This window comes from Petaurus breviceps, unplaced genomic scaffold, assembly GCF_028583685.1.
Source record: "Petaurus breviceps papuanus isolate PSGF00001 unplaced genomic scaffold, PetGlider_PUasm1.0 37, whole genome shotgun sequence".
Lineage (NCBI taxonomy): Eukaryota > Metazoa > Chordata > Mammalia > Diprotodontia > Petauridae > Petaurus > Petaurus breviceps.
The window spans coordinates 79,720,570-79,739,208 of record NW_027186296.1 but is presented as its reverse complement, the minus strand read 5'-3'; the positions used below and the strand labels follow the sequence as shown (position 1 = coordinate 79,739,208).

At 38.1% G+C, this 18,639-nt stretch overlaps 1 protein-coding gene across 1 annotated transcript in view; it reads left to right on the top strand.

Annotated features, from left to right (window-relative positions):
• Nucleotides 1-18,639, top strand: part of LOC138168350 (cilia- and flagella-associated protein 43-like) — a 180,349-nt gene that overhangs the window by 112,466 nt on the left and 49,244 nt on the right. The window contains exons 21-24 of the mRNA XM_069097395.1: nucleotides 5,654-5,758; nucleotides 15,971-16,087; nucleotides 17,149-17,385; nucleotides 18,415-18,621. Of these exons, the coding sequence (XP_068953496.1) occupies nucleotides 5,654-5,758; nucleotides 15,971-16,087; nucleotides 17,149-17,385; nucleotides 18,415-18,621 (666 nt within the window). The remainder of the gene's footprint in view (nucleotides 1-5,653; nucleotides 5,759-15,970; nucleotides 16,088-17,148; nucleotides 17,386-18,414; nucleotides 18,622-18,639) is intronic.

Below are 18,639 nucleotides of genomic sequence, written 5' to 3'. Positions count from 1 at the left end.
TCTCCATGGGTGAGATCCCAAAGAGGCAGTTGGAAGCAGGGGTTTTTCATGGGGTAAGAACAAAGAAGCCAGGCTGCCAAATGTTAAAGTTTCGCACCAAACTTTAATGGCATGATTTAAGGTCCAGTTGTGTCTTAACTTCCTTGTGTAGACTCCACATGGGCCATAGGGTTGTCATAAATCAAGTTTCAAGGCTGAGAGAATAGCCAGTTCTCGTCACAGCCTTGTTTATGTTTCAGGAATGGCTAGTCCCTGGAACTAAAGTACGGCCAAAACACATGCAGGCACGCAAGCAAGCAAGTTTGAGGGAGTAAACATGCTTTCAATATATGTTGGGGTTCATGGAAAGTTCAGGCATCTTAGGGGCTGAGTGAACTCACTATTACTTACAATATTATTTCTAATTCATTTGGCCTTGAGGTCACGAAGGACCTATGGTGACTGAACTAATGGAGTGAAACGAGTATATATTCGCTTCATGCTACAAAACATATAACAATTTAGAAAACATAAAATTAACAAAGCTATAAAAAATAATAATAATGGAGAGGCTAAAGCAGAAAAATATTTTTGAGCAGTAGCGGACTTAAAAAAGAAATCATACCAATGGTGATTAGTATCAGATGTTTCTAAATGTGAAGCTTCAACTAACTGTCCTGCAACTATATGTGTTTGAATTCGATGTTCATTGAGAGCTCTCTGATTATTAACTAACATACGTTGCAGGGTTTGGGATTTACTTAAGACATGTATAAGGGATTCAAGGGACAAGTACATACTAGGTAAGGGTAACAGTTTGGGTACCCACACAATATTCACACTTTCAACCATATCAGGGGAAAAGTAAAAATCATCACCCTGCCAATAATGTCAGGGGAAAAGTAGAAATTGTCACCCTGACAATGAAGGAAAGAAACATTAGTTAAACATCCAGAAAAAGGAGCAATCTGACTAACAGAATTCAGGTTCGTTTGATCATTTGTAGTTAAAAGTTAGATTGAGGATACAAAGTTAAGTCTCAGAGATTAGAGGAGTGTGAGAGAAGACCGGGCTCCAACTGTCTAATTATTATCTCACACACCATACCATTATCAGTTAAGGTACTATCTTGTAGATTATGAGTTACATTATAGTGATCTATATAGTTTCCATACAAATGAGGTAAAGCAAAGTAGGAGTGTAACACAAAAGGTATAACATGAAATTGACACATAATTGACCAATGATGAATAGAATAGTAGTAAACGGTGCCAATACACCACAGGGAAGTACATAAAGTTTGGGCTTTCCAATGAGTTTTGGAAGGGAACAATAATTTCATCAAATTAGGGTCACCAGTCATTATTAACCTTTGAGCATTTTCCTTTTGAATTAGGGTATACATGTTCTGAAGGGAGCGTAGAGTCCAATTCAACAGTTTAGTAACATTGGTATCAAGTTCAATAGAGGCTAAGGTTGAGTCATTAAAAACTTGTAGGAATTGGCCTTGATATTTCAGAGTAAGTTGCTGAGGCAGGATCGTTGTGGGTAACCATTTAGCATTAATAGTAAGGGCTTGAGAAATGTCCTGCCCAGCACTGCACAGTCTGCTGGCCAGGGTCTCAAGATCTATTGAATTTACTATACCCAAACCAGTCCCTGTCCCATCAAGTAAAGTATCATACCATGCTCGGTTTACTTTAATGCAATGTTGCAAAGGGGAAAAGGTTACATTGTAATGAAATACTAGCTTATGATGGTTAAGGGAGGTGTTAACACAAGATTTGGCAACTTGCATAACAACAGGGGGTTTGCCAGTTGGTCTACTGATTGGCAATAACAAGAGATACTGGACCCAGTCTGTTCTATTGGTCAAATCCACCTGCTGCTGCAAGCTCCTTTCTAATCTTCATTATTTTTAGTATTATCTAGGAGTTTTAGTCTGGGAACCAGGGACCGAGTTCTTTTCCAAGGTTACGTTATTGCCTGTTCTCCCTTATCAGTAGTCTTGTTCAGCAATTCTTGCAGTTCTATAAAAATTTAACTCTTTCATGATAAACTGGGTGAGAAGGACTGACTAGAATAGAGCAACTATACAGAAAGATTTCTAAAGTTTCAAAGTCACATAACTTCTAATAAAAATGGAAACATAGGCCTAAGGACTTACTTACTAAGTCCTCTGGTTGTTTTCCATCCATCCATCCTCAGCATCACATTCCAGGCTCTTTCTCTTCTGCCTTCTTTGATTCACTTTTCTACAAAAGGAACCTTAGAACCAATTTAAATTACCGTCCTGAACCCTTATTCTTACAAAATTAAAATTGGAGTCTTGGTCAATTGTCATGATCACACATTAAAACTAGTTTCTTATATTTTTGCATTAATCCATTATTAATTCCTCCACCAGGAGGATGGGATTTCACTAAGGGATTCATATTATACTAACAATTATAACAATATAAATATTTACCAAGTAGTCCAGAAACTATTCTCCTTTTAACATTAACTAATTATGAGAAAGGTGAGACAAGTGTGATACCAACTAAATAACAGAATAATATTCCCACAAATCCTTGACCTACTTGTCCTCACATTATTACAAAGAACTAAAGGACCCTGACTTATGCGGTAATACCTTTGCTAAATCCTAAGCCTAATAGCTTTATCTTATAGTAACTTAAGACGTTCCAGAATCAAGTATTTAATTGATTTATTGTTGTATTTTCAAAACTTTTGATTATTGAAACTTGCCACCAAGAGTAGCGACAAAGCTGTAATGAGGGAACCATTTTCCCCAACTTCAGAATATCAATTCCAGGCAAAATGTATACCAAGCTCCAATCTGCATTGAGCCAAGCTCAGAGTCTGCCAGGTGTCACTGGGAGGGTCGAGTCAGGAGAATCCTACCTCAGCTCATGCAGAACAGTCCCGACCTTCCATACCCATACTTCACAGGCCTTCCATATCTGTACCTCATAGGGTCTTGCATCATGGATCCGTGGCTCAGATAGCTTGGATAGCCTTTCTTAATATCCATACCTGGAGTTAGACTCAGAGGAATAGTCAGTTAACAGTCCCATCAAATCTTAAATAAGAAGCTCCAACATTCAGTTTAAGATATGATTATAATCTCACATTGGTTAAGGAACATCTCTAAAACGAGCCTCAAATAACCTGTATTCATTTTTATATTTATTCTTGTTCATAAAAATCAAATCTCCCATCAGGTTTATAAATTATTGCTCTAATATATTTGCATCTACTTCCCAAGATTCCCTATCTTCCTGTAACTATGCTTAATCTGATCTCACACTAAAATTTCTTTTCTCTCAACCAAAGATGTCTCTGATTTAATCCCAACAATTAATTCAGTCAATTGCATTAATACCCAATTACACTTTGAAATACACTGGGACCCCATTACATATACACAGATATAACTTTTCTACAATAACTTTATAATCCCAATCTCAGTCCATGGGATAATGATTCAATATTGCATTTGTATTCTTATTTCCTTTTCTTCTCAAATAAGATTGAGCTATTAATTATAAAATCAAGTTACAAATCTTTTTGTCTTCCTAAATACTTCCTCACACCCTTCTCAATATACTTAAACCATCTGATACAAAGGTATCCATACCACTATTTAGAGACAGGAGGGGCTTGGAAATCCCCATTTGTCCCCAAACCTTCTTATCTTAACATCAATTTACTCTCATTAAGTTGCAATATATCACAAAGATTTACCAGGACTCACATACATAAGGAATTCCCTTTACAATTTTTGAGCTAGTCCTGGTAAGGCTAATTGTTAGAGATCCTTTTTACTCTTTTGTACATAGACTTTGCTGCTTCTCAGTAAGTCAAGCTTATTGTTTAGGAGCTTCATAATTAAAACAAGCTCACTTTCCCAGGCTGAATGACCTTGCCTAATACAGATAATTTCTTTGGGGCTTTGGCAGTTTTACAACATTATACAGTAGCAGGAGGACTGTTCTTAATGAGCAGAACTAGGCAAAATAAAGTTTTCACAGTTTTAGGTTTTAGCATTAAAACAATAGCCCAAATAACTTAGTTAACAGTCTTACAATTTCAAACAATCTTAACTGAAACTTCCTTTTAAACAAAGACAGACTTGGAAGCTTATAATTTCCCAAATTACAATAGTCTAAAATTTTAAGAGAAACTGCTTCTCATACAGAATAGACAGTACAACTGTTTACCAGTAACAATATCATAAACAAGTATCATGTACCTAAATTTGTACTTTGAAACCAAAATCAAGTAATTACCAATCTGGTGATCTTAAATTTAATCATTTCCAAATTGCTATACAGAAAATCATTCATCCCATTACCATTGGCATAAAATTCACACTTAAAGAAAATTCCACATAAGATTAACAAACATGAAACAATTAATTTTTAGCTTACACGGTTTACACTCAAATAGCACTGTTGTTTTGTACCAGGCATTGTACCAAGCACCTTTACAATTATATCAGTCCCATAAAAATTCCTAGGATGTGAATTCCACCACCATCCCCTTACTGAACAGCCATATTGTAATCATGAATTTCATCCTACCAAGGCACAGTGATATCCGTGAGGTTATAGCAGCAACCGCACTGGCATGCCCAGAATGGCTGCTAGCACAGCTTCTTAGATCTGCTTTACTAGGACAGATAACTGTTTAAGGGGTCAACAGACTTTTTAAATTACATTCACTAGTTCAGGAGAAAAGTCAGCACCCTGAACTTCAGAGAAAATACAAGCAGAGAAATAAAGAACAACAGACTCTGACTGCCTGAATCAACTATACACTTTACATACATCCCTGGATCAAGAAAATCTTTACCTCTGAGCAGTTGGGAGCTCTGAACATACAGGCCACTCAGAATCTTGACCAGGGAATCACAAGATCCTTCTCATAAGCAAGCCACCGAAGCAAAATACCAACTTACAGAATGTATACACTTCTCAGAGCCAAGAGGTATCACAACCCTCCTGACTCAGTGCCTAATTAGAAATTAACAAAAGGTGTGAAAGCCTTCCTACCAGCAAGCCTCCCCTCAGGAAGCTTCCCTTAATGGGCTCCACCTGAGGCAGGGAAGCTCTTATATTCCATTAACATTACAGAGGTCAAATTTGTCTCCTCATGTTAGGACTTCTAGTTTGTCTTGCTTGTTTCCTTACATTTGTGCATTTAGATATAGATATTTGTAGTCATGGGTTTTACTACAGGCTCCTTTCTTAGATATTAATGCCAGTGACCTGCCTGGTGCTTAACAGCTATTCTTTATACGTTATATTTTTATCTCTGTGGAATTGAGCAGTTTTCTCCTTACTCCATCCTTTTCAGTTTGAAAAGGTTTTACTAGATTTGTAAAACATCAGGCAGATGCTAATTAGTCACATTCAGAAGCCTACTCTCCCTGCAGTGGACCTGTTACCTTGTCAGGGCTATTTACTCCATTGGTTCAGATCATAATCCATCCATGCTCTTCTCATCCTATACTGTTCTTGTTCATATTGTTATACAGATCCTCCATAGAGGCTGCATGTGTGCGCACACATATACATAGAATCTGTATTGCCTTGCAATTACTGTTAGTAAGTTCTACATATGTGACTTTTTGAAACCATTAAAATTTCTTTTTTTTTCCTTACAGTTAAGAGATGAAACAGAAATGGAAAATCTAGCTAAGATATATTTATGGAACATTTTAAAAGAAGAATGCTGGGATTCCATGATCGTAAAAGGCCAAGGACTTAGGGTGAATATTCTAAACATATTATCTCAATTATTAATAACTTCAGAAGCAATATCCATTGAAGCTAAAAGTAAAACAATCCTTTCGTCATTGAAAGCCATTCCTCCCAAAGCTCAGAGCACTGCATGTTCAGTGCCCTGTGGAGCTTTCTCAGTACAGCACCTATGATCTGTCCTCTTCTTTCAGAGCCTTTCTGCTTTGGTCCATTTGGACTTTCACATTAACGTCTCCCCATATTTATCTTTCTTTCTTTCTTTCTTCTTCTACTCCTTTGTTAAGCTTGCAATTACTTTTCCACTACTGATCTGTTCTTTCACAGATTTCTCTCTCTGAAAATCATGTCAAAGATTATGTATACAAAGAACACATTTACAATGACCCTGTGTGAAGGTCTAATGTACTCTGATAAAGATATGCTCAGAAGAAGAAAGGACTCCACTGGTTTTTTTGAGAATGCATTTTTAAATAATCTTGTGGTGCAGAATAATTATCAGCTGACCCATGGGCATTCTTTTTGCCTAAAAATTTGGAGAACTCGTAGCACACTCTGGTGGTACTGAAGACTTTCTGAGGGACTCAGCCCTGGTGAATATAAAGACAGACAGTGAAAGTCACACAGTGACATTGGGCTGTCAGAGCTACACTGCTTTGCCATAAGCAAATCTTAACAGGTTCTCTGACTCTCTTTACTTTCCAGACACTTAGCTCTGCAATCACAGTATGATTGGACAGCCTATAACAAAAGTCAACCCAAAGGGTCCTGTTCTCCCTGCTTTTATTGACTACTTACAAGCTGCCTTGGAACGGGAGACTTGTGCTCTTGTTAGGGTTACTGACAGCAGGTACTAGCTTCCTAATCCCACAGATCATCTGACTGGGAGCATTCCTTTCTTGAAAACTTAAGAAAAGCCCTGGACAAAAATCACATGGAATGAGAAACCTTGGATGGTTTATAATCTGCCTTGATGTGGGAAGTATCGACTCTGATAAAATGACAGATCCAACAAAAAAATTAATGAATTTGCCCTGTATATATCTTTTTTTTGTACATTGTTATTTACATATTGTATTCCTTATAAGACTGTGAGCTCTTTGAAAATGGGAACTGTTTTTGTCTTCCTTTGTATCCCCAATGCTTTAGGAACATAGATGCTTAATAAATACTGATTTGACCTGATTTTTCATTACTTCAACTCTCTACAGTAGACCTGGGACGTTATGAAGTGGCTGTTCACGTAGATTATAGCCAATCTATGCTTTCTTGGGTGATTTTTGTCCTCTAGCAGGGGTAATGAACCTGCAGTCTCAAGGCCACATGTGGCCCTCTAGGTCCTCAAATATGTCCCTTTGACAGAATTCAGTCCCAAGGATTTGTTCTGTGAAGTTTGAAGGGCTGCACTTGAGGACCTAACGGGTCACAGGTTCTCCACCCCTGCTAGAGAATCTACATTCAGTGACCTGGATGGTTGTTTCCTCTAGATTTTTGAAAACTTTGACAGTACCAAGGGAACATGTGGGCTCTCATTTCTTATCCCTCATTGACAACACATGATTGGCCTACCTCTTTTTCCAATTATGCATTTTCTCAGTGAAAACTGTTAAGTATTGAAGATAAATCACAACTGGAACTATGCAGCAGCTTACTAACACCCCTATACAGTTCTCCATTACCCCTTTGATCACCTGCAACTTTAATTTCTCAGGGAATGTAGTGCCTTAAAATTTTTTATTTGGGAGATATTTGTGTTGAAAAATTTCCATTTTTGCATAAAGAAACATCTTGGGATTGTTAAAAGAACTGCACAGTTTTCCAGATGTAATCCAGCCATTCTCTTCCTTTTATTCAATTTGGGGCTTAATTCACTGTCCATCTGTAGTGTCTGTTACACACACACACACACACACACACACACACATGCACGCACACACACACACACACACACTCTCTCTCTCTCTCTCTCTCTCTCTCTCTCTCTCTCTCTTTCTTTCTCTCTCTCTCCATCTCTCTGTCTCTGTCTCTCCCTCCTGTACTCATTCAGTGAGTGGACTGATAATGACTGCATGTATTTTGTGTCATTTTTATTGATCCTATTTACAGTTAATTGATTTTTGTCCTCTAACTGCCTGAGTCATGGTTCTTTGTCTCTGAACTTAGTTCCAAAATTCAGCTGGCCTGTAATTGAGATAAGTTTAGAAATCCAGTTCTACTAATCACTGTTCTGTTCTTTAAAGGAAATCTTTTATCCTTGGGGCATGTGGATAGATACCAGGGAGTCGAGTCTAGTATCTTTCCATCATCAAGCCATCCTTCATAGATGTCTGATTTGTTCTCCAAAAAAGTCTGATCCATTATCTCTAACTTTTCAAGTGGACCCAAAAAATGAACTTTTCTTAGTCACAGGAGGGAAGGAGAGGGTTGTTGTTAGCCCCTCATTCCTAGTTTCCAACCAATCATATTGTCCCCTGTGCCACAACTCTGTAACCAATCATGTTGTCCTCACTCTCATGATGCTGCCAATCCCGTACCCCATCCTAACTTCTTCCCCACCTACAAAGTTCTGTTCTTTGTTCTTTACTCCCCAAAAACCATAAAAGGGGAGCTGTCCTTCTGCTCAGGGTCTTTGGCTTCATTGAAGCAGCCATTTTTCTATTTTTATTACCAGACACCCTGCTAATAAACTATTACCTTGCTCGGAAAGAATATGCCTCAGTCTACCTTTTGTTGAATTTTATCCATGACAATACATAATTTGGACAATAGGATTTTTAATTTCATTTTTCCTTTTTAGTTGTTTTTCCAATCTCTTTTTAAAAACCCAGAGATTTCATTGAGAGGTTTCATAATGTTTGGGAACTTTATTCAATCAGTCCAATGTCTTTAACACGAAAAGTATATAGAGGACCTCACCATCTATAGGTCATGGACTATGTTCAAGGCATCCCCCATAACAATAATAAACAATTTGGGAAAGCATATATCTCCCTGTTTTATGCTTCAATTAATGTTAATAATCAGAAGATGGCTGAACAAAGTTGTCTCTCTGTGGTTTCATTTATTAAAGAATCTTACATGATCTTAACATATTCATGAGATAGTTTTTGTTGGAGGAAAACCTTTAAGATTTCATTTTGCTCCACTAAGTAAAATGTGTTGTTTTTTTTAACCAATAAATAATAAACACAGACTCTTGTATTATATACTTTTCAGTCAGTTGTGTAACAGTAAATATAAGCTTGCTGTAGAAACTTGTTTGTGCCTGTTGCATTCTCACATTTTCATCAAGAAAATCTTCAATTCTTATAAAAATCATTTTCATAAATATGTGAAAGTGTTAATAATTCTTGATCAATTTAATTCAACAAGTATGGATTCAGCACCTTTTATGTGTTAGCACTGAGCTATGTACTAGGCATATGAAAACAAAAACCAAATTGTCCTTGCCCTCAAGAAACTGACATTTTGTGGGGGTGAGAAGCCCAACAACACAGACACTGACAAGCAAATACAGAGTATATACAAAATAAATCCAAAGTGCAGGGGACAAGGGAATGCTTAACTGCAGGGGAACCTTGTAGGCAGGGGACCAGTCTGTGCAATGCACAGAAGTGCGAGAAGGAACAAAGTAAAGTATGGAGAGGAGCAAAGGAGCCATGTGGACCATCAGGGAGCATGTATTACTCAGTTTACTACAGACTGATTTTATGAGTTCTCAACTAGGTCCTCTCTGCTGCATACCAGGCCTTTTATTTTTCACTGTTTGACTTTATCTCACACCCTTCAGTGTCTGTTTGAATGTTCTAGAAAAAATTGAGACCATGACCCCTTTCTTCTTGCCCCACTCCTCCTCTGTTCTGATCTTGGAGGGGGGGGGCAGTTGAGGGGGATGGGAAGCGAGCCACCTTCTTGCAAATGCTAGCTATCCTGCCTAGCAATTCCTCCATCTCATTTACTGCATTATTATCCACTCATATGAATGGGCCCCTAAATCTCTGTCCTAAACTTTCTTTTCTTCTCTCTCTATACTTTCTTTTTTGGTGATCTCATTCAAATGAGATCCAGATTTAGCCATCAAACATTAGTCTCTCTCCAGAATATCACCAAGAATCAATTAAACATTTTGAACTAGATTTCCTGTAGGCATATCAAATTCAAGATGCACGAAACACAACTAATTACCTTTCCCATCAAACCCTCTCCTCTTTCTAGCTTCCCTATATCCATAAGATGTTTCCAATGAGACAGTTATACTCAACTTTCTCCTCTTCATTACCCCTCACATTTAATCAGTTGCCAGTTTTGATAGTTCTACCTCCATAATATCTTGCATCCATCCCCTTCTCCCCACCCACGTGACTTCTACCCTAGTTCAGGCCCTTATCACCTTTTACCTGGACTGTTTCAATATACTCCTAGTTTGTCTTCCTGAAATTCATATTCCATATAGCCACCAAATCATATTCCTAGAGCATAGGCCTGACCATGTTCCTTCCCTATTCACGTACTTGTTCTTGCCTTTACAATAAAATACAAGTTCTTTTTTGCCTTTTAAAGCCCTTCACAATCTGGCTTTAATCTTTTTTGGTTTATTTCACATTATTCCTTTGCACAGACTTTGCAATCTAGCCTGCTGCCTGCTGCCCATATATGATACTTCCTCTCCAATCTCCATACTTTTTCATAGGATGGTGTCTACCTAGAATGATCACCTTACCTCTGCTTCACAGAATCCCGTGATTTCTTTAAAGTGCAGGTGCCACCTTCTACTGGGAGCCTATACTGATCCCCTCAGTTGCTAGGACCCTCCCCTAGGAAATTAATTTGTATCTTTGTTTTTGTATTTTGTTTGCATTTAATTCTTTTTCTGTTTATGTTGTTCCCCAAATAGCATGTAGGCTCTTAGAACTGTTTCATTTTTGCCTTTGTATGTCCACTTCCTACCACAGTGCCTGCCACATATTTAGTATTTAATGTTTTTAGAATTGGTTTTGAAAGCCAGGTTGTAGAGCTTTACATGTCAAACAGCGGAGTTAATCGCATCAGGGTCACTTCTTAAACTTCTAAAGCAGATGAGTGACAGGGTTAGAACTGTGCTCTAGGGATATCAGTTTTGAAGCTTTATGAAAGAGAGACTTGAGAGCAAGATTACAGGCAGGCAGACCAAGTAGAAGGCCACTGCAGTGAGCCAGATGAGAAAAGACAGCAGTGTGGCACAATGCAGGGAAAAGCACTTGCTCTGGAGTCAGAGGACATGAGTTCAAGTCTTCCCTCTAAATTTACTTGTGTGATTACTTTGGGTAAGTCACTTAATCTCCCTGGGCCTCAGAGTCCTCATCTGTAAAATGAGGGAGTTGAATTAAATGGCAGATGGTGTAATGGGAATGCGAATTTGGAAGATCTTCCCTGCCCCTAGGCTAAAGTGCACCCGAAGCCTGGGGTGGGAGGCTTGTTTTTCAGTAGATACTTTTTGATTGGCCAGTGGGTCAATAAGGTTGTTACATTCTCTGAGCCAGGAGAAGGCTATATAAGCCCTGATGTGAGGCTTTGTTTTGGGGGCTCACTTTGAGAAGTGTTCTGTGATTTGATCTGGATTCTGGGAAGCCGTTGTCCAGCCCCCCCCCTTTGAAAAACCCAGATGTTGATTGGATTCAAGAACCTGTGTTGGCAGCAAACCCTGAGGACACTTGGGGTGCTTGCTGCTACAGATGGTCCTTGTGATTCCTTCCATGATCCTTATGAGTGATGTTCTCAAGATGAGTTTAGAAGCTCTGTTTTGCCAGGAATATTATGATATTAGGGTATTATATGTAAATAATATGATATTCATATTATTATAATATATAATATGAAGGATATTAGTAGGGGTAGACTGGACAGGGTTTGGCAACTGATTGGCTAAGGGGACAGAGGAGAGGGAAGAGTTAAGAACAACTCGGAGGTTTTCAATCTGGGTAACTGAAAGGATAGTAATACTCTTACAAAGCAAGACAACAAATATTTATTAAGCTCTTGGTATATTCCTTGCATTTTTATAAGGGCTGAACATACAAATATAAGAAAAAGAGACAGTTCTTGACCTCAAGGAGCTTACCATGTAATGGAGATAGACATGTTGTTGAAGTTTAGAAATTCAGAAGCACAGCCAGAAGGGGAATGAAGGTTGGCTTGCCCATTCCCCTCCTCAAAATGGAAGCCCCAGGAGGAACTCAACCAATGGGAGAAGGGGGCCATCATAATGGGGTGAAAAGACCACAGGGACTGATGGATGTTCTAGACTGAGCCTGCAGATGAGGCATGATGTTGAAATCCAGGAATAAAGAAATTAAAAGGGAGAGAGGCTTGGATGGGGGTGGAGGAGAAAGACTAATGAGTTCTGTTTTGGACATGTTGAGTTTGAAATGATTTTAGGGCGTGACATGGAGATATCCAGCAAGTAGTTGTTGATGCAGGACTGCATCTTAGGAGAGAGATAAGGGCTAGATTTAGAGATCTCAGAGTCATCTGCATAGAACTGAATCCATGGAACCGATAATGAAGACAGAAAAGAGAAGAGACCAAGATAAATACCACTTATAGAATTCCATGGATTGAGTTAGGTTCTGGTACAGTTTCACAGCAAACATGGTGCAGCTGGCCCTTCAAGGATGACCCAAGGAGTAGGCATGTCTTCAGATTAATGATCACCTCCTAGGAGTGTATAAGGACCAGCCAGCCCGCTGTTTGGGGGCTTTTCAGACTTCACAGAACCCCTAACTTCATGTGAGTTGTCTCCACCGGGGATTACCCAGCAAATCTTCACAATCGCTGCTGCTTCCATATCACTATGAAATTACTTGAGAGTTCTATCCTTTGTATCTCAGTAAAGCAGCCCCTAGCTTGTATACCTAGGCTAAATGCTTCATTGCACCAATCATGAGCAGAACAGGAATGATGACCCTGAAAAGGAGCCTGACAAAGATCATGGGGGAGAACAGGGAGTAAGTGTGATAAGAACCAAGGGCAGAGAAGGTAAATAGGAAGGTGATTAACAACGTCAAGTAGTATAGAAGTCAAGAAGGATGAGAACTGAGAAAGGCCACTAGACATAGTGGTCAGAAATTATGGGTGACCTTTTTCAGGTGGGTTTGGGAGCCAAAATTGCAAGAAACTAAGAAGTAAGAAAGCAATAATAAAATGGGGACAATGTATGTTTTTTCTAGCAGTTTGGATGTAAAATGGAAGAGAGACACATGACAATAGCAGGATGGTTACTGTGGCAGCACTGCCATCCTTCCAGTCACTCAATTTTATAAGCCTGATGTCATCCTCAACTCTTCTCTCTTGCTCACAAATTACCAGACGATTGCCTAATGCTAAGTCTTGTAAGCTCTTTTTTTTTTTTTTGCTTTTTGGAGCGGGGAAGGCAGGGCAGTTGGGTTTAAGTAACTTGCCCAAGGTCACATGGGTAGTAAGTGTTAAGTGTCTGAGGCTGGATTTGAACTCAGGTCCTCCTGACTTCAGAGCCAGTGCTCTATTCACTGCACCACCTAGCCTCTCCCATAACCTCTGTCTTTATAATATCTCTGACATGTCTACTCACACAGTGACCATCCGAATCCAAACACTCATCATCACCTTTTTATCTGACCTATCAGTCTCCCTCTAATCCATCCACCACACAACTGCCTGAGTGTAGATCTGGCCATGTCACCACCACCACCACCACCACCCCTCCCTCAGTAAACTGTAGTGGCTTCTGATTACCTGTAGTATCAAATATAAACTCTATGCACAGAAGCTGAGTGCCTTTTTTTTTCCTGTGAAGACCCAGACACAAGTCAGATTTCTGAGTTCCCAGGAGAAAGCCTGCATGTAGGAAATACATCATTAATCAATTGATCAAATCTGTGATTTGGTTGGTACAGAAATTCCCTTTCATGATGCTCATCACATGTCTATGTCTTACAGCCTTTGGAGAGTTTTCTTGAGGTTCAAAGAGATTAAATTAATTGACCATTATTATACAATGTCAGATATGGGATTTAAAAGTCAAACACACTCTTCACTATACTATACAAATTCTCTTTGGTGCAAAGAAATAATCTGGGTGAGCCAATACTGAGTGAAAGCATAAATCAAAAAGAGTTTGGCTAGTGAAGAAACTCGAATTACAGGTCATACTATGTTTGAAGCCTCATGTACTGATTACACCAAAAGGCTACCTTCTGAACTCCTATTTTCTGTGTCAGTTTGCATGATCCTGGTAGTTGCTGGTCGGGGGCTTTAACACCAACGTTGTCAAAGTGAATTTTTGCTTGATGGCTATATTGATTGTTATTATTATTACTATTAACAGCTTCATGGGTCCATTTTAGTAATTCTCTACCCACTCCGCCTTGTACATTGTCAACATTTAGAGCATTGATCATGGACTTATGCTAACTCTAAGACTTCTTTGTGACTGGTTGGATATATTGAATTTATAGTCAATGTCCACTTCTTTTTAGGTTTATAAAAACAATATACTATGATTATTATACTCATAATTGTTATAGGCAAAGAAGTAATTTCAGAATCGACAGTCTCTGCAATAGCACACTGATAGGGTAGAACAAGGATCACTAAGGACAATTTATGGTATTATGGGCTCAAAGTACTCTATAAAGTATCTTTTTGGTGTTGTTATTCACTTGTCTGACTCTTCATGTTCCCATTTTGGGTTTTCTTGGCAAAGATACTGGAGTAGTTTTTTGTTTCCTCCTGTGGCTCATTTTATAGACGAGGAAAGTGACTAAATTAAGTGATTCACCCAGGGTCACACAGCTAGTTAGTATTTGAGGTCACATTTCAACCCAGGATCCTCTTGACCCAAGGCCCAGCACCCTAACCACTGGACCACCTAGATGTCCATTCACACCATCTTTTACAAAAACTAGAGAAATTCAAAAGACATGGATTTGCTACCAGTGATGCTGAAAAAGTCACTATTAATGCTGGAAAAATAAAGTAGCTAGAAAATGTATATTATCCTCGACAATGACAGCTAGAGATGCAGCCCACTGAATGTGTCATTCGGTATGTTTTGAATAGATAGCACAGACAATGAGTCCAGAATTCAGTAGGAACAGGATCAAGTTGGATCACATTCAGGAAGTTTACATAATACTTAACACAATCCTAAACTTTTGCAGCTATCAAAACCTATCATATGGGGCGGCCAGGTAGCACAGCGAGTAAGAGCACCGGCTCCAGTGTTGAGAAGACCTGGAGATCGAATCCCGGGCTCAGACACTCAGCACCCACCCAGAAACACCTGGCCGTGTAACCTTGAGCAAGTTACTTAGCCCCAATTGCTTAGGGGTGGCCAGGTGGCTCAGCGAGTAAGAGCACCGGTTCCAGTGTTGGGATGACCTGGATCAAATCCCAGCCTCGTATACTCAGCACCACACCCAGAAATAACTGGCCGTGTAACCTTGAGCAAGTTACTTAACCCCAATTGCTTAAAAAACAAAAAAAACAAAAAAAAACCTATCATGTTAGTACTAGTTTTCACTCAGTGGTGCTATATAACTGCAAATCCTGGAACACCAAGAAGAATCAAAATTATGAATAATCCAAAGTAACATGGGAGGAATAAATTATCTTCATCATGTGACTTGAGTAGTCTGTAGCAATGACTTGCATGTGAGAAGTATTACAAAAGATACTTAAGGTAGATGTGCCTGGGAAATGAGGTGGGCTCATCATGCAATTAATATGAAAGAAAAGAGGTGATAAGTCTCAGTGGTACGTTGGGATATATTTAAGAGGTACATAAAAGATATATATATATATATGTTTATATACACATACATACATACATACATACATATATATGAGAAACAAAGAAAAAAGAACAAGGCCTTCAACAAGGTGGTGGATCTTTTATGCCAAATTTGTAAGAAGATTTAGATAAGGATCACACAGGATAAGATGTGAAGGGGTTGTAATATATACCAATTTGAGAGGGTACTATATGAGTAAAAAGCCAGGGCTCCATTAAACAATAAAATTACTAATGAAAAGTCATTATCCCATAACATTTCTAAATCCTCATGTCCCATACCAGTATCAATGAAATTATATCAACTTATATTGTAAAAGCATTAAACACTGATGCTATTTATCAAGAGACTTTATTTTTCACAAATAAACTGAAAACATGTTTTGATTCTTTATTATTTTTTACATTTGTCAAGTCCTTTCATACTCATTTAGAAGTCCAGAATTTCCCAATGAAAGAGCGAACTCCAGAAGAGTTGAAAGAATTGGAGACAGTGTTACAGCTAAGGAAGCTTGAAGCAGCTGCATTTCAAGTATGGGTTTGAACATGTGTGTGATATCTTTTAACTTAGTGTCACTTAGTGCTGGCTGTAATTGAAATACAGCGTAAGGGATGTTGAAAATGTCATTTCTATTAATATTTCCAACTTATTATTTTATGGGATAAATTCTACTGAGCAATATATACTGTTCAGTTAGTATGGATTTTTTTAAAAATGAAAATGAACACAGCACATCAACTTTTAATTATTTAGCCATTGATACTCTTTCTCTTGTCCTTTTTATACGGCCATGTACAATTTTAAGAAAACTAGTCGAGAGTAGAATGAATTGTTACTTTTGATCAGTATGCTTTTCCATGAAGAATTTTCCCATACAAGTTAAAACCTGTATGACTGTGCACTCGACCTGGCATTACAAAGAATACCTGAGTTCAAATTCAGTCTTACTAAATACTTACTAGTTGTGAGACCCTAAGCAAATCTCTTTACCTCTGTATGCCTCAGTTTTCCCATCTGCGGGGATGTTTTATTATTCTCAATGAGAATAATAATAGCACCTAATTCTCAGGGTTACTGTGAGGATAAAATGAGATAATCTTTGTAATGGACTCTGCAAACAATTTGTTGCTATTCATTTATTTCAGGAGTGTCTGATTCTTTGTAACACCATTTGAAGTTTTCTTGGCAGAGATACTAGAGTGGTTTTCCATTTCCTTCTCCAGCTCATTTTACGGATGAGGAAATTGAGGCAGAGTTCAGTGACTTGCCCAAAGTCACACAGCTAATAAGTATCTAAAGCCAAATTTTAACTCGGGTGTTCCTGACTCCAGGCCCAGTACTATCTAATGTGTCACCTATCTGCCAAAGCATTAAATAAACACTAGCTATTGCTATTGTTATTATTTATCTGTAGTGTATTAGTCTCTGAAGATTTCATCTCTTCTATAGGAATTTCAAGGTCTGTCCACAATTTTGAATACCAGTATTGAAAGCAGAATTTAAAATCTTAAAAATTATTTTTAATTATGTCAACTGGTTGACTTTTAGAGAAGTTGTTTGCTAATAATTAATGTGTGTTTTTTCATACATAGCTGCGAAAGCGTATTTTAGAGGTTCATCCTGCAGTTTCGTCCCTGGGTCAAAAGTCATATGAAGAAGAAGAAGAAGAGGAAGAGGAAGAAGATGAAGTAGCAAAAAGAGATAGCAGCTCTCCCAATTATCTACTTGGAAGTTTGTGTACAAACTTTGATATAGATGTAAGCACGTTGAAGAGCCAACTGGAACTTCATACCAGAGAGGAGAAAATCAACCAGATTATATTATTGAAGGTGAACTGCTTTTATCTTTGAAATCAATAGAGCTTCCTTATAAAGTGATTTTTTTAGGCTGTATACTAGATTAAGGTGCAGATCAATTTTTTTTCCCCTTTTAAGTTGATATAGATCTGAATAGAGGTAGCTTCAGAGCCTGAAAGACCCAGATTCAAATCCTATCTCTGACATGAATTGGTTGTGTGACCCTGATCTCTTAATGCCCTGAGCAAATCACTAAGACTTTAAATTGCTGACTTGCATTGTAAGAAGGACTTTCCTCACCGGGAGGCTCCTTGTAGCAATGAAATATCCTCTATCCTATATGCTGTTTTATAATAGTGTAGAAAATATACAGAATTTGGATCATTGTGACACAGCCTGTATGGGATACATAAGGAGTATATTGCAGTAGGGTCCCACATTGTGATTAATACAATCCTGGGATGCCCGTCACACCTTTGGGCTATGGTTCTTTTTCCCTTTTAAAAAAATCAAAAACCTTTAACTAAATTCTGATCTCATGACAATATAAAGTGTCTTTTTTATCATCTTTGCTCCTAAACCAACAAATGTCAGATAATAGAAAATAGAGTATAGATATACTCAACGTATTTTTGATTGACTGAAACTGTCAGTTAAAAGTCAACCCAAAGGAGATAGTTCAGCATGATATCTATGCTGGTGCCTTTACCTTTTGGCAGTGGGGAACCCCTGAAGATTATTGTGCAGGGGATAATTTTGAATCACTGAATTTTGGAGCTGAAAATTACTTTAGATCATGTAGTCTAAACTTCACATTTTGTAGATGAGGAAACAGACTCAGAGAATTAAATGACTTGTTCAAAGTTATGGCTGATAATAGAATCCTTATCTCCTGATACCTCCTTCAGTACTTTTATATCATACTCTATGAAAAAGTATTCTTTTAGGAAAATTTATCTGACTTTGATTTGTAGAATGGATTTAAAGTAGGAAGATAGTGGAGAGTTGTTAAAATTGTTTGATAATATTACCTAAAACCATAACCTTTGACCAATATTTCAGGACATTATTTACAACATCAAAAGCACTTTTAACAATGAGTTTTTTGCCACCTTTCAACAAAAAAAGTTGGAAATAGCACGTGTGAGGGAAAAAAATATAAGAATTCAAGAAATCATCACTGATCTAGAGCTTGGGGAAGAGGTCTGGCAACCAGAAATAGAGGATTGTGAGAAGCCAGACTTAGTTCTAACAGTAGAGGATGATGAGGTATGTTCAGCTTTTTCA